The 15,883-nt window shown below is 43.2% G+C and overlaps 1 protein-coding gene across 1 annotated transcript in view; it reads right to left on the bottom strand.

The window, feature by feature from the left end:
• Window positions 1–9,556: 9,556 nt before the first annotated feature.
• LOC137535403 (zinc finger protein 271-like) overlaps window positions 9,557–15,883 on the bottom strand; it is a 34,724-nt gene continuing 28,397 nt past the window's right edge. The window contains exon 5 of the mRNA XM_068257240.1: window positions 9,557–14,540. Coding sequence (XP_068113341.1) covers window positions 12,898–14,540 — 1,643 coding nt within the window. The 3' untranslated portion in view covers window positions 9,557–12,897. The remainder of the gene's footprint in view (window positions 14,541–15,883) is intronic.

Below are 15,883 nucleotides of genomic sequence, written 5' to 3'. Positions count from 1 at the left end.
TCTTCTCTTGTCTCTGTGATGTGACTGAATTATTACTAGGAAGGTGAGATGCCGGCACTGGAGGGACATGGCTATATTCCATATACCTCTTCGCTTGTCTCTGTGATGTGAATTATTACTAGGAAGGTGAGATGCCAGCACTTGGGGGACATGGCTATATTCCATATACATCTTCTCTTGTCTCTGTGATGTGACTGCATTATTACTAGGAAGGTGAGATGCCAGCACTGGGGGGACATGGCTATATTCCATATACATCTTCTCTTGTCTCTGTGATGTGACTGCATTATTACTAGGAAGGTGAGATGCCAGCACTGGAGGGACATGGCTATATTCCATATACATCTTCTCTGGTCTCTGTGATGTGAATTATTACTAGGAAGGTGAGATGCCGGCACTGGAGGGACATGGCTTTATTCCATATACATCTTCTCTTGCCTCTGTGATGTGACTGAATTATTACTAGGAAGGTGAGATGCCGGCACTGGAGGGACATGGCTATATTCCATATACATCTTCTCTTGTCTCTGTGATGTGACTGAATTATTACTAGGAAGGTGAGATGTCAGCACTGGAGGACATGGCTATATTCCATATATATCTTCTCTGGTCTCTGTGATGTGACTGATTTATTACTAGGAAGGTGAGATGCCAGCACTGGAGGGACATGGCTATATTCCATATACATCTTCTCTGGTCTCTGTGATGTGACTGAATTATTACTAGGAAGGTGAGATGTCAGCACTGGGGGGACATGGCTATATTCCATATACATCTTCTCTGGTCTCTGTGATGTGAATTATTACTAGGAAGGTGAGATGCCGGCACTGGAGGGACAAGGCTATATTCCATATACATCTTCTCTTGTCTCTGTGATGTGACTGAATTATTACTAGGAAGGTGAGATGCTGGCACTGGAGGGACATGGCTATATTCCATATACATCTTCTCTTGTCTCTGTGATGTGACTGATTTATTACTAGGAAGGTGAGATGCCAGCACTGGAGGGACATGGCTATATTCCATATATATCTCCTCTTGTCTCTGTGATGTGACTGAATTATTACTAGGAAGGTGAGATGCCAGCACTGGAGGGACATGGCTATATTCCATATACATCTTCTCTTGTCTCTGTGATGTGACTGAATTATTACTAGGAAGGTGAGATGCCAGCACTGGGGGACATGGCTATATTCCATATACATCTTCTCTTGCCTCTGTGATGTGACTGAATTATTACTAGGAAGGTGAGATGCCGGCACTGGAGGGACATGGCTATATTCCATATACATCTTCTCCTGTCTCTGTGATGTGAATTATTACTAGGAAGGTGAGATGCCGGCACTGGAGGGACATGGCTATATTCCATATACATCTTCTCTTGTCTCTGTGATGTGACTGAATTATTACTAGGAAGGTGAGATGCCAGCACTGGAGGGACATGGCTATATTCCATATACATCTTCTCTTGTCTCTGTGATGTGAATTATTACTAGGAATTTGAGATGTCGGCACTGGAGGGACATGGCTATATTCCATATACATCTTCTCTGGTCTCTGTGATGTGACTGATTTATTACTAGGAAGGTGAGATGCCAGCACTGGAGGGACATGGCTATATTCCATATACATCTTCTCTGGTCTCTGTGATGTGACTGATTTATTACTAGGAAGGTGAGATGCCAGCACTGGAGGGACATGGCTATATTCCATATACATCTTCTCTTGTCTCTGTGATGTGACTGAATTATTACTAGGAAGGTGAGATGCCAGCACTGGAGGGACATGGCTATATTCCATATACATCTTCTCTTGTCTCTGTGATGTGACTGAATTATTACTAGGAAGGTGAGATGCCAGCACTGGAGGGACATGGCTATATTCCATATACATCTTCTCTTGTCTCTGTGATGTGACTGAATTATTGCTAGGAAGGTGAGATGCCGGCACTGGAGGGACATGGCTATATTCCATATACATCTTCTCTTGTCTCTGTGATGTGACTGAATTATTACTAGGAAGGTGAGATGCCAGCACTGGAGGGACATGGCTATATTCCATATACACCTTCTCTTGTCTCTGTGATGTGACTGAATTATTACTAGGAAGGTGAGATGCCAGCACTGAAGGGACATGGCTATATTCCATTTACATCTCCTCTTGTCTCTGTGATGTGACTGAATTATTACTAGGAAGGTGAGATGCCGGCACTGGAGGGACATGGCTATATTCCATATACATCTTCTCTTGTCTCTGTGATGTGACTGAATTATTACTAGGAAGGTGAGATGCCAGCACTGGAGGGACATGGCTATATTCCATATACATCTTCTCTTGTCTCTGTGATGTGACTGAATTATTACTAGGAAGGTGAGATGCCGGCACTGGAGGGACATGGCTATATTCCATATACATCTCCTCTTGTCTCTGTGATGTGACTGAATTATTACTAGGAAGGTGAGATGCCAGCACTGGAGGGACATTGCTATATTCCATATACATCTTCTCTTGTCTCTGTCATGTGAATTATTACTAGGAAGGTGAGATGCCAGCACTGGAGGGACATGGCTATATTCCATATACATCTTCTCTTGTCTCTGTGATGTGACTGAATTATTACTAGGAAGGTGAGATGCCGGCACTGGAGGGACATGGCTATATTCCATATACATATTCTCTTGTCTCTGTGATGTGCCTGAATTATTACTAGGAAGGTGAGATGCCAGCACTGGAGGGACATGGCTATATTCCATATACATCTTCTCTTGTCTCTGTGATGTGAATTATTACTAGGAAGGTGAGATGCCGGCACTGGAGGGACATGGCTATATTCCATATACATCTTCTCTTGTCTCTGTGATGTGACGGAGTTATTACTAGGAAGGTGAGATGCCAGCACTGGAGGGACATGGCTATATTCCATATACAGCTTCTCTTGTCTCTGTGATGTGACTGAATTATTACTAGGAAGGTGAGATGCCGGCACTGGAGGGACATGGCTATATCCCATATACATCTTCTCTTGTCTCTGTGATGTGACTGAATTATTACTAGGAAGGTGAGATGCCGGCACTGGAGGGACATGGCTATATTCCATATACATCTTCTCTTGTCTCTGTGATGTGACTGAATTATTACTAGGAAGGTGAGATGCCAGCACTGGAGGGACATGGCTATATTCCATATACATCTTCTCTTGCCTCTGTGATGTGACTGAATTATTACTAGGAAGGTGAGATGCCAGCCATAATCTATGGCACATGTAGGGCAGACCACTAGAAAACTGGCCAACAAGTCACAGCAGTTATATAAAAGTCTCTTGTATGGCAATTACTGCAAGGGGGATGATCAGGATAGTGACAGGAGTACTATGACCTCCTCTGTAACAAAGTATGACCACCCCGACCTCTGCTCTGCTCAATATATAACAACAATCACACAATTACCTGTTCCAGCAACGGTCTCTCTCCACTTCCTGCTATTCCACTTCCTGCCATTTCACTTCCTGCTGTTACATCACTTCCTGTCTGCCATCTTGTGGTAAATTGACTAACTGCAGCCTACCTTTGTGGAATCATCTGCATGCAACCAATTATTATTATTATTATTATTATGATTATTACGTCCCCAGTGTCAGCTTCCTGCACCAGACTGGGAGGAAGAGGCAGAATTACTGGAGAAAGTGTCTAGACTGGAATAACAATTGATGTTCTGATTATAATCTTTGTAGCCCTCTTTTTACATTTTTGGAGGAGTGAAGAGAACAAATATTCCATCTGTGTCTGTTTATGGGATGTGGGACTGGGAGAAATCGGGAGTCCCTGGAATAAACCCATACAGACATAGAACATATAGAAGAGGGATGATGGAAGCAGCTTCCAGTCAGGTTAGGCGTTGCTGGGGGTGAGGAGGAGTACAATGGGCTCCGGCATCAGTCAGGCGGTATCTGTATGTCTGGGGACACCTGATCACACTACATTCTCGGCTGAGATGGTCCTGAATGGCCTCCTGGGCTGATGGATAAGTATTTATTAACCTCCCTGGCAGTATGATTCCTTCTGATTTGAGGGTCTAAAAGCAGTACAATTTTTTCATGTGCTTTTAGATAGAGTGACCAGACGTCCCGGATTGCCCGGGACGCGTCCCGTATTCGGGGTCCACTGTCCCAGGCTGCATGAGGTCCCGGGAAACGTCCCGCTTTTAGCAGCGGGACGTCCCGGCCTCGGTACTCTGGTCACTCTATCCTCATGAACTGGCAGCGGCGTCTATAGACGCCGTGCCAGTTCATTGCCCGCAGCCCCGCTCCAGCCTCCTTCTTTCGGTGTCTGTTCCGACACCGGCAGGCGAGCAGGGCTACGGCAAGATGGCTGCTGAAGCCCTGTACCCGCATTGCGTTTCTTTTCTGGTGAAATGTTTGCCCGCATTGCGTTTCTTTTCTGGTGAAATGTTTGCCCGAATTGCATTTCTTTTCTGGGGAAATGTTTGCCCGCATTGCGTTTCTTTTCTGGGGAAATGTTTGCCCGCATTGCGTTTCTTTTCTGGGGAAATGTTTGCTCGCATTGCGTTTCTTTTCTGGGGAAATGTTTGCCTGCATTGCGTTTCTTTTCTGGGGAAATGTTTGCCCGCATTGCGTTTCTTTTCTGGGGAAATATTTGCCCGCATTGCGTTTCTTTTGTACTGACATGTTTGCCCGCATTGCGTTTATTTTGTACTGACATGTTTGCCCGCATTGCGTTTATTTTGTACTGACATGTTGCCCGCATTGCATTTATTTTATACTGACATGTTGCCCGCATTGCGTTTATTTTGTGCTGACATGTTGCCCATTGCGTTTATTTTCTGGTGTCCGGGGTAACTGTTACTGTATTTATTATTTAATGGTCATAGATGGCTATGTTTGCTGCTTTGTGGTTACGGTATACTATTAGCATCACACAGTTTCTGCACACCCATCATGCAAAGTATCGTTTGTCCACATCATGGCGTAAACACTGCTTTCTTATGCCTCGCTGTTACATCATTACGTTAGCTCCGCCCATACAATGTTATGACCACGCCCATTCCCCCGGTCTTCATCGCTGCGCGCTCCTCAGTCCTCCCCACTTCATCGCCACGCCGCCCCCCTCCCTGTTCCAGGTTGGACCCACAAAAATCTGGTCACTCTATTTTAGACCCCAAAATCATGAAAAAACCATACCAGCAGAGTCTGCAGCAGCCCCAGCACTTACTCACCTCCCTGGGCTCCAGCGCTGCAGTTTTCCCTCTATCCTCCGGGTGGCGCTGCAACCCTAAAATGAGATTGCTGGCTGTTGTCATGACGACAGACGGCGATCTCACCAGGGTGAAACAGAGCCTTGGAGGAGTGAAAGAAGAATGGCGGGATCCCCCTCTGCACGCATTGCTCTGCAAAGAGCCTCTGGCGACTATCCCGAGTGCAGGTGGCAGTTGCCGCTCTGAACTGTGGTTTTCTGCCTCGTCCGTAGCTCGGGGTTACTGCCAAGAAGGTTAATAATTAAGAATATTAAAACTGATTTAAAAACTGTATTTTTTTACTGGTAACACTTTGTGGGAATGGGTAAGGAATACATCACCTATAACCACTTCACCTGGTGGGAAAGGGGGTAGGGAAGATCTTGGTGACCTCTTTATATTCCAGTTCCCACAATGAGTTACTCCCTGTAGTTACCCCCACCTCCTCCCAGGCACTGGAGTGGAGATCCTCAGTGTGAGGGCAGCCAGGAAACAATCAGATGATGGGGAAGGCTGCTGACATGTGTGAATGAGAGGCTGTATGACTGCAGAATCTGCAGATGAGGGACAGCCTGGATCATATGAGATCATAGTGAGATGTTTTTTTGATGGATGTGTGAATTAATGACTCCATGATTACAGTTGCAGCATCTTCAGTGTGAGGGCAGTCAGGGAACAATCAGATGATGGGATAGGCTGCTGACATATGTGTGAATGAGTGGTTGTGTGACTGCAGCATCTGCAGCTGGAGGGCAGCCTGGGTCATATCATATAGAGAATGTTGAGCAGTGTGTGTGTGCTGTAGTATACTTACACAAGGACAGCTTCTCATCCCCCTGCAGTGTCGCCCATCACAGTGTGGCCATACTGTAGGGCATCCCTGCTGCTTCCGGCTCCTGTGACTCAGCTCTGCAGTCCGGGTAGTGTGAAGGTCGGCATTGGCATCTGGTATTTTTTTATAACATTGCATAAGTCTGTCATATTTGCAATAACAAGCCACACTCTGTATTGTGAACTATAACACAAGCAGAGCTAATGACCCTTTCAACTTCCCTGCAGTAAAAATCTTATCTAAATCGGTCTGTTTCTTTGATGTACAAGTGCTTCAGAAAACAGCGACCCAAGTCAGGTCAGTGAGCTCAGAGAAGCTCTTTTGCATAGATAACAACTGAAGTTTCTTAACTCTTCCTGCACAGGAAACAGTATTAGACTCATATCTGTGCTACTAACGTTCTATTTGTTATCTGTACTACACATACAAATCATAATCTTGTGAGTTAATTTTTACTTCAGATTCCCTTTAATAGTACATCTTACATCACATGCAGAGGAACAAAACACATCACACTGTGGGAACAATATACAGCTGATATTCAGCACATTATCCAGAGGAATAACTTTATTAGCAGCTTTAATCACAGGAGAGATACTTGGAGATGCATCAGATTTCCATTCTAATAGGATTTATTTTGTACAGAATCGTTTCCAGTAACAGCTTCCCACATTAGTCCATAGCAGTGATTCTGATCCTGGCTCTGCAGACTCCTGGGGGAACATTAGCAGCTGTCAGGGGTCCCCTAGGGGCCACAGAGAAAATGGCAGATCTGGCCCCCAGGAGGTGTCCGGAGTATCAGCGGCAGTCTGACAGGAGGGCTATGGGAAAATGGCATCTGAAGCCCAGCACTAGAGTCTATTTGTGTCTCCAGTGCTGGGCTCCGGCCACCATTTTCCTGTAGCCCAGCCCTGCCTGTCAGCATAGCGCGGGAGGTGTGCAGCCAAAGCTGCTGCAATGAAGATCGGGGAGCAGCGCTGGAGGACAGGAAAGGAGTCACCTGCCAGGTAAGTACATTATTCTTATTTTCAGGTGCTGCCACTGACACCAGGGATATTAGGGGGCACTAACTGGGGGGGGGGGGGGGGGGGGAATCAGAAAGGGGAACTCTACCTGTTTTATGGGGAAACAGTGCCTAATGTGTTTATGGAGGGAAATGCTGCCTTATGTGTTTTTACAAGGGAAAAAAGTTGCCGAATTATGCTTATTTCGGGGGGCAACTGCTGCCAAATTATTTGTGTATTTACAGTATATATATATATATATATATATGTCTGTGTGTATTTTGAGGGGGGATGCTACCAATTATGTGTATTTTATGTGTATTGGGAGGATGAACACTAATTATGTGTATGGAGGGGTGAAATGCTACCAATTATATTTATTCCTCTGTCAACCCCTGCCTAATTATATGGGGTTGATTCATTATAACAAGTAGTGTGCCTTATCAGAGTTTACATGCCTTATCAGAGATAACATTAATCATAAGTGGGAACAATGGTTGGACTTTCTAGACTCAGAAGAATATGGGAGTATGGCGGAGATGTAGGGGAGGAGTCTCTTAAAGGTAAGTTTTCTGTTAAGGTGTCAGAATTGGGAAATATATTGTAGTTTGTAGGACGGGATGTTTCCTTGTGGCATATAGAAGTTTTTCTCTATTAGTCTGATGAGGATTTGAATGTACAAGTTTGGAGGGGGGAGAGGGGAGGGGTTTTTTTTGGTGTTAATTCTTGTATTATTTTTTTGTTTGTATGATAACATTTGGAGGGAAGAGGGGAAGGAGTAATGAGTCCTATGATAAGAATTGTAAATTTTGTTTTTTATTGCTATTTGGAGACATTCTCCTTTCTTCAATAAAAAATATATGAAAAAAAGAGTTAACTTGCCTTATCAGAGTAGCATAGCGAACTCTATGAATTTATGCCTGCTAATTGGCAATGACGAGAGCTCCACTCGTCCTGCCCTGAGCCCCTGCGGGTCCAATCACTTTAAAGGATATTATCCCTGCACTCTGATTGGCCCAATAGGCTGCCTGTCACTTGACAGGGAACTTGACAGGCAGCCTATTGTGCCAATCAAAGTGCAGGGATAATGTCCTTTAAAGTGATTGGACCCGCAGGGGCTCAGGGCAGGACAAGTGGAGCCCTCATCATTGCCAATTAGCAGGCATGAGTTTGTATCGCTCGCTATGATACTCTGATAAGGCATGTTAACTCTGATAAGGCATGTTAACTCTGATTATGCTCATTAAATCTGATAAGGCACATTAACTCTGATAAGGCACTCTATTTGTTACAGTGAATCAACACCTATGTATTTTGTTGCAAAAGGCTGCAACATTATGTGTGTATTTTGGGGGAAAATTACTGCCTAATTATGTGTATTTCTGGATGCCCCAGGAAGTGGTCCATGCACTGTAAAGGTTAACTACTTAGGTTCTGAGGATTTTACCCCTTTAGGTTCCTGAAAATGTTGGCATATCTGCTGTTTTTCATTTATATGCCTGTGCTTAGTGCAACCACTCACATTGCACTAATAGTCATGACTACCATTTTGGTTTGAAAGTCTCACATCTGCACATGCTCAGAGTATACCAACCAAACAAGTATACTTTACTTTTTCACTTAGACCAACTTTATTTACAACAGACACCAACACACACAGAGACATCTGAACATGCCGCTCAGTTTCACACACATTTTACAGTCAGGACTGGATCACACTTAGGTCCACAGAAAACTCGTTGGAGGAAAACTCAATATCAAATGGATATTCACAGATGATTCTTTGCACTTTCTGAACATGTCAGCCAGCAGTCAGCTGACAGCAGTGAGGCCGGGATCACACCTGAGTCTGTGGAAATAGGCCATGGTTTAACACAGATGATATTTTGTGTTTTCTGTACAAATCAGACAGCAGCTGACTGTTAGCAATAGAAATTGAAGATGGAGTGTGAGAAAGGCAACAAATCCAGTATTTGCTCCCTGCATACAGAAAAATGCACATTGTGATACTTTATTATTAATATTATTTATTTATATAGTGCCAACATCTTCCATGGCGCTGTACATAGTACAAAACATACATTGGGGAACATATATACATGAGAAGTTCAAGACACTGTACAGTCCTGACAATCAACAATGTACAAGTACAAATACATACATAGTTAGTGTGTAGTTTGAGATATTTTTAAAATTGGTATATGTTCATATGTAAAATATAGCAAAGTAAGAAACACTAGGAGGAGGTGACGACTACGCCATGCGCAATGCTCTCCTGGCCGCGGGTGCACATTGTAGGATGTACGAAGCCCAGTCAGCGCCTGCGCAGTTAAGCTCGACTCTGGTGACCTTGAAGAGGCTGTTAAAGGGCTTTTAGGTAAGATGGGGTTCAGAGAAGAGAACAGGGGAAGGGGTGGGCATCAGGACAGCTGACAGTGTACTTCTGCTCACCCCCCCCCCCCCCCCCCCCCCGTTTCTCCATCTTAAATAGGAACTCCAGTAAAAATAAATGATTTAGTCAGTGTTTGCCCATTGTAAAATCTTTTAAATCCCCGATTTACATTCTGACATTTATCACATGGTGACATTTTTACTGTTGGCAGGTGATGTAGCTGCTGCATGCTGTTTTGGCAGTTGGAAACAGCTGTAAACAGCTATTTCCCACAATGCAACAAGGTTCACAGACAGGAAATTGCCAGGAGTACCTCGGTGCTCAGAGCTTCTTGTGGGAGGGGTTTCACCACAATATCAGTCATACAGCGCCCCCTGGTGGTCTGTTTGTGAAAAGGAATACATTTCTCATGTAAAAGGGTGTATCAGCTACTGATTGGGAGAAAGTTCAATTCTTGGTTAGAGATTCTCTTTAATTCAGCTCTGGTATGCTTTAAAGAGACACTGAAGCGAAAAAAAAAAAATTATGATATAATGATTTGTATGTGTAGTACAGCTAAGAAATAAAACATTAAGATCAGATACATCAGTCTAATTGTTTCCAGTACAGGAAGAGTTAAGAAACTCCAGTTGTTATTTCTATGCAAAAACAGCCATTAAGCTCTACGACTTTCAAAGTTGTGGAGAGGGCTGTCTTCTGACTTTTATTATCTCAACTGTTAGTGAACAAATTTATTTTTCTCTGCCAGGAGGAGAGGTCATTAGTTCACAGACTGCTCTGAAAGAATCATTTTGAATGCAGAGTGTTGTGTAATCTGCACATATTATAGAATGATGCATGTTAGAAAAAACACTATATACCTGAAAATAAAAATATGGGAATATGAGAATATTTTCTTTGCTGCTAATCTTCTAGTAATTATTCATAGTACACAACCAATATATTATATCATTTTTTTTTCCACTTCAGTGTCTCTTTAAGGCTGTATTTTCTTAAAATAAACTCTCAACAATAACTCTCCTATCAGGCATTTTAGCTTCTGGAGGAGAAGGGGCTGGGAGGTTATACAGGGGCTGATAAAACTATCTGAATTCCTCAGCTATAGCTTCCACTGAAACCTTTCCTACTATTATAGAGTTAATGATAGTCTTAATATGATAAGAAGCTTTGCTCTCCCGCAGAGCTTTTGCCAATATGGAGCCTGCCTTGTTTCCCTGTTTGTAGGAGATTTTGTTTTCCTGTAACATAAGCTTGCGTTTAGCCTTAATGGAGAGGTGGGAATGCAGCAGCTTACACAGCCTTTCCAGTTCAGGCTGAAAGCCCTCAAGCTGAGAAGCCTCGCACTTATTTGCAAGGACACATATTTCAGAGTACAATTCGTTAATTGCTGCCAAGTGTGACTGTTTCCCCCTGGCCCCCATGTTGGTTAAAGGAATACTATCGATTCACATATTTTTTTCAATTGACACAGGAATTGTTTGGGAAGTGCTGCTAAGTACTGGTGTATACATTTTAGTAGCAACCTCTTTGTTTACTGTTATCAAAATACTTTCAAACTTTACTGACGCCAAAACTGACGGCAGACTGAGCCATGAGGAGAGGGGAAATTCCCCTCACACTTGATCAGTTAACTCTATGGGCCTGATTCACAAAGCGGTGCTAACAGTTAGCACGCTGGTGAAAAGCCCTTTATCACGCCTAAACTCAGTTTAGGCATGATAAGTTTAGGTGTGATAAGTTTAGGTGTGATAAGTTTAGGCATGATAAGTTTAGGTGTGATAAGTTTAGGCATGATAAGTTTAAGCGCCAACTGGGTTAGCACCGCAGTGCACAGCTGATCAAAAGTTTTACGCTAGCAAAGTCTGGTGCACTTCGTATAAAGTTTAATTGCGCTATTTTGCGTGCGGGACTTTGCAAGCGATCTAAACTTATCTAAACTTATCATGCCTAAACTTATCACACCTAAACTTATCATGCCTAAACTTATCACACCTAAACTGGCTTTTCACCAGCGTGGTGCAATGGTTATCATGCCTAAAGTCTCTAACTGGGTTAGCACCGCTTTGTGAATCAAGCCCAATGTGTAGCTCTGTGTGTGACAGAGAGAAGAGCTGCAGCTTCTGTGTCCTGTGTTTCTAACTGAAGTGTCTGAAGAGAGCAGACGAAATGTAACTAATTGTCACAGCTTTTCATACTGTTTTTGCTTTCAGAGTTTGATATGTTTGATATTTGCTTTCTGTAGTCTGATATGCAACTCTGGCTGTGCATTGAAGCAGACACCCCTTCTGCAATTGATTTGTCCCAATATAGCTAAATACTACCCTCAATAAATTACAGCTTTTGCCTCTGATATTTAACATGTAAAGTAGGAAAATGTTTACAGAGCTACTTAGACATTATTTGTACATTGTCATTTTAGAACACTTGGGTATCGATAGTATTCCTTTAAGTGGCCTCTGATAAAAGTCTGATGAGCCTCCCAGATAGTTATGTCAGAGGCTGAGGGATCGGAATGGAGTGCAACAATAATTAGACAATTCACGCTGGATAAGCCTAGACTTGCATTTTTCAACCAGTAGGAATGGATTTAGCCTCCAGAAAAAAGATTAGGGGGCGTATACTGTGGATTTATTAGTGAAAGAAATCCGGGAATGATCCTCCAGCTCTCTGACACCTATCCCCACCCATTTCAATAGTGCAATGTCTCTCTGCTGTAGAAATAAATAATATTATAGATTAGAGATAATCTTTTAAAAAGGCCAGCGTGGAATATAGCAATCAATGACAATTTATCCAAGGACTGTCTCATTTGCATCAAAGCTCAAAAAGTAATGGCTGAGGCTCCTGTGGGGGAATCTATAAGTGGGTCTAATAGGACATTGAGGTACATTCTTATTACCACTTTATAGGAATTGAATTCTGAATCTTACAAAGCAGCCATATCAGTGTGACATAAAATCTGGTTCATTCAGCTCCCAAACAAAAACAAACCATTAGCTTTTTAGCATTCTCTTCTCATCAAGAGTGTTTTTTTCTGCCAGATAAAAATGTTTTGGCTTCTATTTACTCATCAGGAGAGCCGTGGCTGCATGCAACTGAAGATCCTGTCTCATTTGAAGATAAAGCACCTTGTTCATTAACTCTTGTAATGGAAAATAAAAAGTGAACACAGGCAAGTGCTAACTAGGCTTAGTACGATATATACCCATGTTTATCTCATCTCATCCTGTCATCTCAGTTCAGGGACTTTAATGCTTTACAAACTAACGTACTGATTATCATGAAAGAGGGATTCTGTGTAAATGTGATTCCTTGTGGAAGAAAAATAGACAATGTGTATCAGAACACTTATTACTAAAACATTTCCACACTCAACACAAGTGTCTGATAAGCAGTGGATTACAACAAAAACATTTCCCTCACTTGGCACATGAATCGGGCTTCTTACCTCTGTGAGATCTCTCATGAATGACAAGGTCTATTCTATTCCAATAACTTTTGCCACACTGATCACATGTATAGGGCTTCTCACCAGTGTGGATTTTCTTATGACTGACAAGATGTGATTTATTCCCAAAACATTTCCCACACTCATCACATGAATAGGGCTTCTCACCAGTGTGGTATCTCTCATGAGTGATGAGGTGTGATCTCTGTGCAAAACATTTCCCACACTCAACACATGAATAGAGCTTCTCACCAGTGTGAAATCTCTCGTGTACGGTAAGGCTTGATTTCTGTACAAAACATTTTCCACACTGGGCACATGAATAGGGCTTTTCACCAGTGTGAGATCTCTCATGACTGACAAGGTCTGTTCTATTCCGATAACATTTCCCACATTTATCACATGAATAAGGCTTCTCTTCAGTGTGAGATCTTGCATGATTGACAAGCTGTGACTTAATCACAAAACAATTCCCACACTCAGCACATGAATAGGGCTTCTCACCATTGTGAGTTTTTTCATGTATTACAAGACATGATTTACGCCCAAAACATTTCCCACACTTATCACATGAATAGGGCTTCTCACCAGTGTGAGATCTCTTATGACTGACAAGATGTGATTTAATCCCAAAACATTTCCCACACTCAGCACAGGAATATGGCTTCTCACCAGTGTGAGATCTCTCATGTATTACAAGACATGATTTACTCCCAAAACATTTCCCACACTGAGCACATGAATAGGGCTTCTCACCAGTGTGAATTCTCTCATGAGTGACAAGATTTGATTTATTCCCAAAACATTTCCCACACTGACTACATGAATAAGGCTTCTCGCCAGTGTGAGATCTCTTATGACTGACAAGATGTGATTTAAACCCAAAACATTTCCCACACTCAGAACAGGTATAAGGCCTCTCACCAGTGTGAGATCTCTCATGTATGACAAGACATGATTTACTCCCAAAACATTTCCCACACTCAGCACATGAATAGGGCTTCTCACCAGTGTGAATTCTCTCATGAGTGACTAGATTTGATTTATTCCCAAAACATTTCCCACACTCAGCACATGAATAGGGATTCTCACCAGTGTGAGATCTCTCGTGACTGATAAGATGTGATTTCTGCTTAAAACATTTACCACAAATGGCACATGAATAGGGTTTCTCACCAGTGTGGGATCTCCTATGTGTGATAAGATTTGATTTCTGTGTAAAAAATTTCCCACACTCAGCACATGAATATGGTGTCTCACCAGTGTGAGATCTCTCATGGTTGACAAGATGTGATTTCTGAACAAAACATTTCCCACACTCAGAACATGAATAGGGCTTCTCACCAGTGTGGGATCTCTCATGTCTGACAAGACTTAATTTCCACACAAAACATTTCCCACACCAGGAACAAGAATAAGACCCTCCAGCAGGGGGAGAGCTGTGCTGTGTATGAGGCCCCTCAGGGTTAGACAGGTGAGGGGAGTCTGGGGGAATATTTGGTATCACCAGGATATCTGCAGGAGACTCTTGTCCAGTGACATCATCATCCGCTGTACAGTCTGTGGATACAGAGAGACGAGTCTCTGAGAGGTTCCTGATGCCGGGACTCCGCCCTGCAAATAGAGAAACATCATCACTTCCTGTTAGAGAATTCTGAGGGGAGGAACAATTATCATTAGGGATGAAAGGAAAGAGGATGGTCGGCACTGCTGTACAACTGCCTTTATTTGGGAATGAGCAAAGAAGTAGGCTGTGTGTTACATCATCACTTCACGGTCCATAAGAAGAGACTAAACACCACAGCCCCCCCCCCCCCCCCCCTTGGGGGATATGACAAGGGGGGGGGGGGCTGTGGCTACATCTGCTCTAGTTGGAGAAAGTGCTTGCTGCTAAAGGTAACCTGCAATGCAAGATTACAGTACAATAAAGCAAATAAGGAGCACCAATGGATAAGGTGGCATGCTCGACCCCTGCCCTAGCATCTCAGAGGGCACACAGTACAAGTCCACAGGAATGGGTCAGCACCACCAAATGTAAATTATAGCTCTTTTATTGGCAAGGCAGCAATTACAGACTGCTGTTTCAGGCTCTAAGGCCCTTTATCAGATTGCAAAAGTAGCTACTTTTGCCATTTGATATAGGACCTTAGAGCCTGAAACAGCAGTCTGTAATTGCTGCTTTGCCAATAAAAGAGCTATAATTTACATTTGGTGGTGCTGACCCATTCCTGTGGACATGCAAGATTACAGTGTGGGGAGGTCAGGGAGAGCGAGGCCAAACAACACGGCCGCTATTCCTAATGGAATTACAAGTCCTGCTGCAGCAGCTCATTATACAAGCCACTAACATAACATTCCATGATAAATATAGGTCAGGCCATGCAGAGCAGAGAATCTGGCTGGAATAATCGACATGTAACAAGGATTGCCTAATTAGGGACAGGTGACGAAGGTTTAAGATTTATTTGTGGTTTGCCTTCTTAAAACAGAAGGAATTTGAGATAATTTAGCTTAAAGTGAACATCTGTGGTTACCCACAATGCACCGCTACTGAATATGCAAATAGCAGTAGCGGTGCATTGTGGGTAGCCACAGATGTTCACTTTAAGCTCAATTATCGCAAATTTGCTGTTTTAACGTCTAGATGACCGCGTCACGCCGATGGGCAGCCCCATCAAGTCTCATGTGCGTGCATCTCTGATTTGCTGATGGAGCTCCGCTTTGCCATCAGTCTCCCATCAGTGATCGCCGCTAGGAGACTGTTAGACGGCGAAACTGCAGTCTGTTTACATGGTACAGCGCTGCGATCTATGCCAGTGCTGTATTGGGGACAGCTGTGTGACACGGCTGTCCCCTCTGAACCCACAGGAGTGAATGGCTGTCATAGGTTGATGCCTATGACAGCCAATCACGGCGATTGGCTGTCATAGTAACGGTGATTGGCTGTCATGGTAACA

The sequence above is a fragment of the Hyperolius riggenbachi genome, chromosome 10, assembly GCF_040937935.1.
Source record: "Hyperolius riggenbachi isolate aHypRig1 chromosome 10, aHypRig1.pri, whole genome shotgun sequence".
NCBI classification, from domain to species: Eukaryota; Metazoa; Chordata; class Amphibia; order Anura; family Hyperoliidae; genus Hyperolius; species Hyperolius riggenbachi.
Note: the sequence above shows the minus strand (reverse complement) of the source record. Positions and strands in the feature narration are given on the sequence as shown.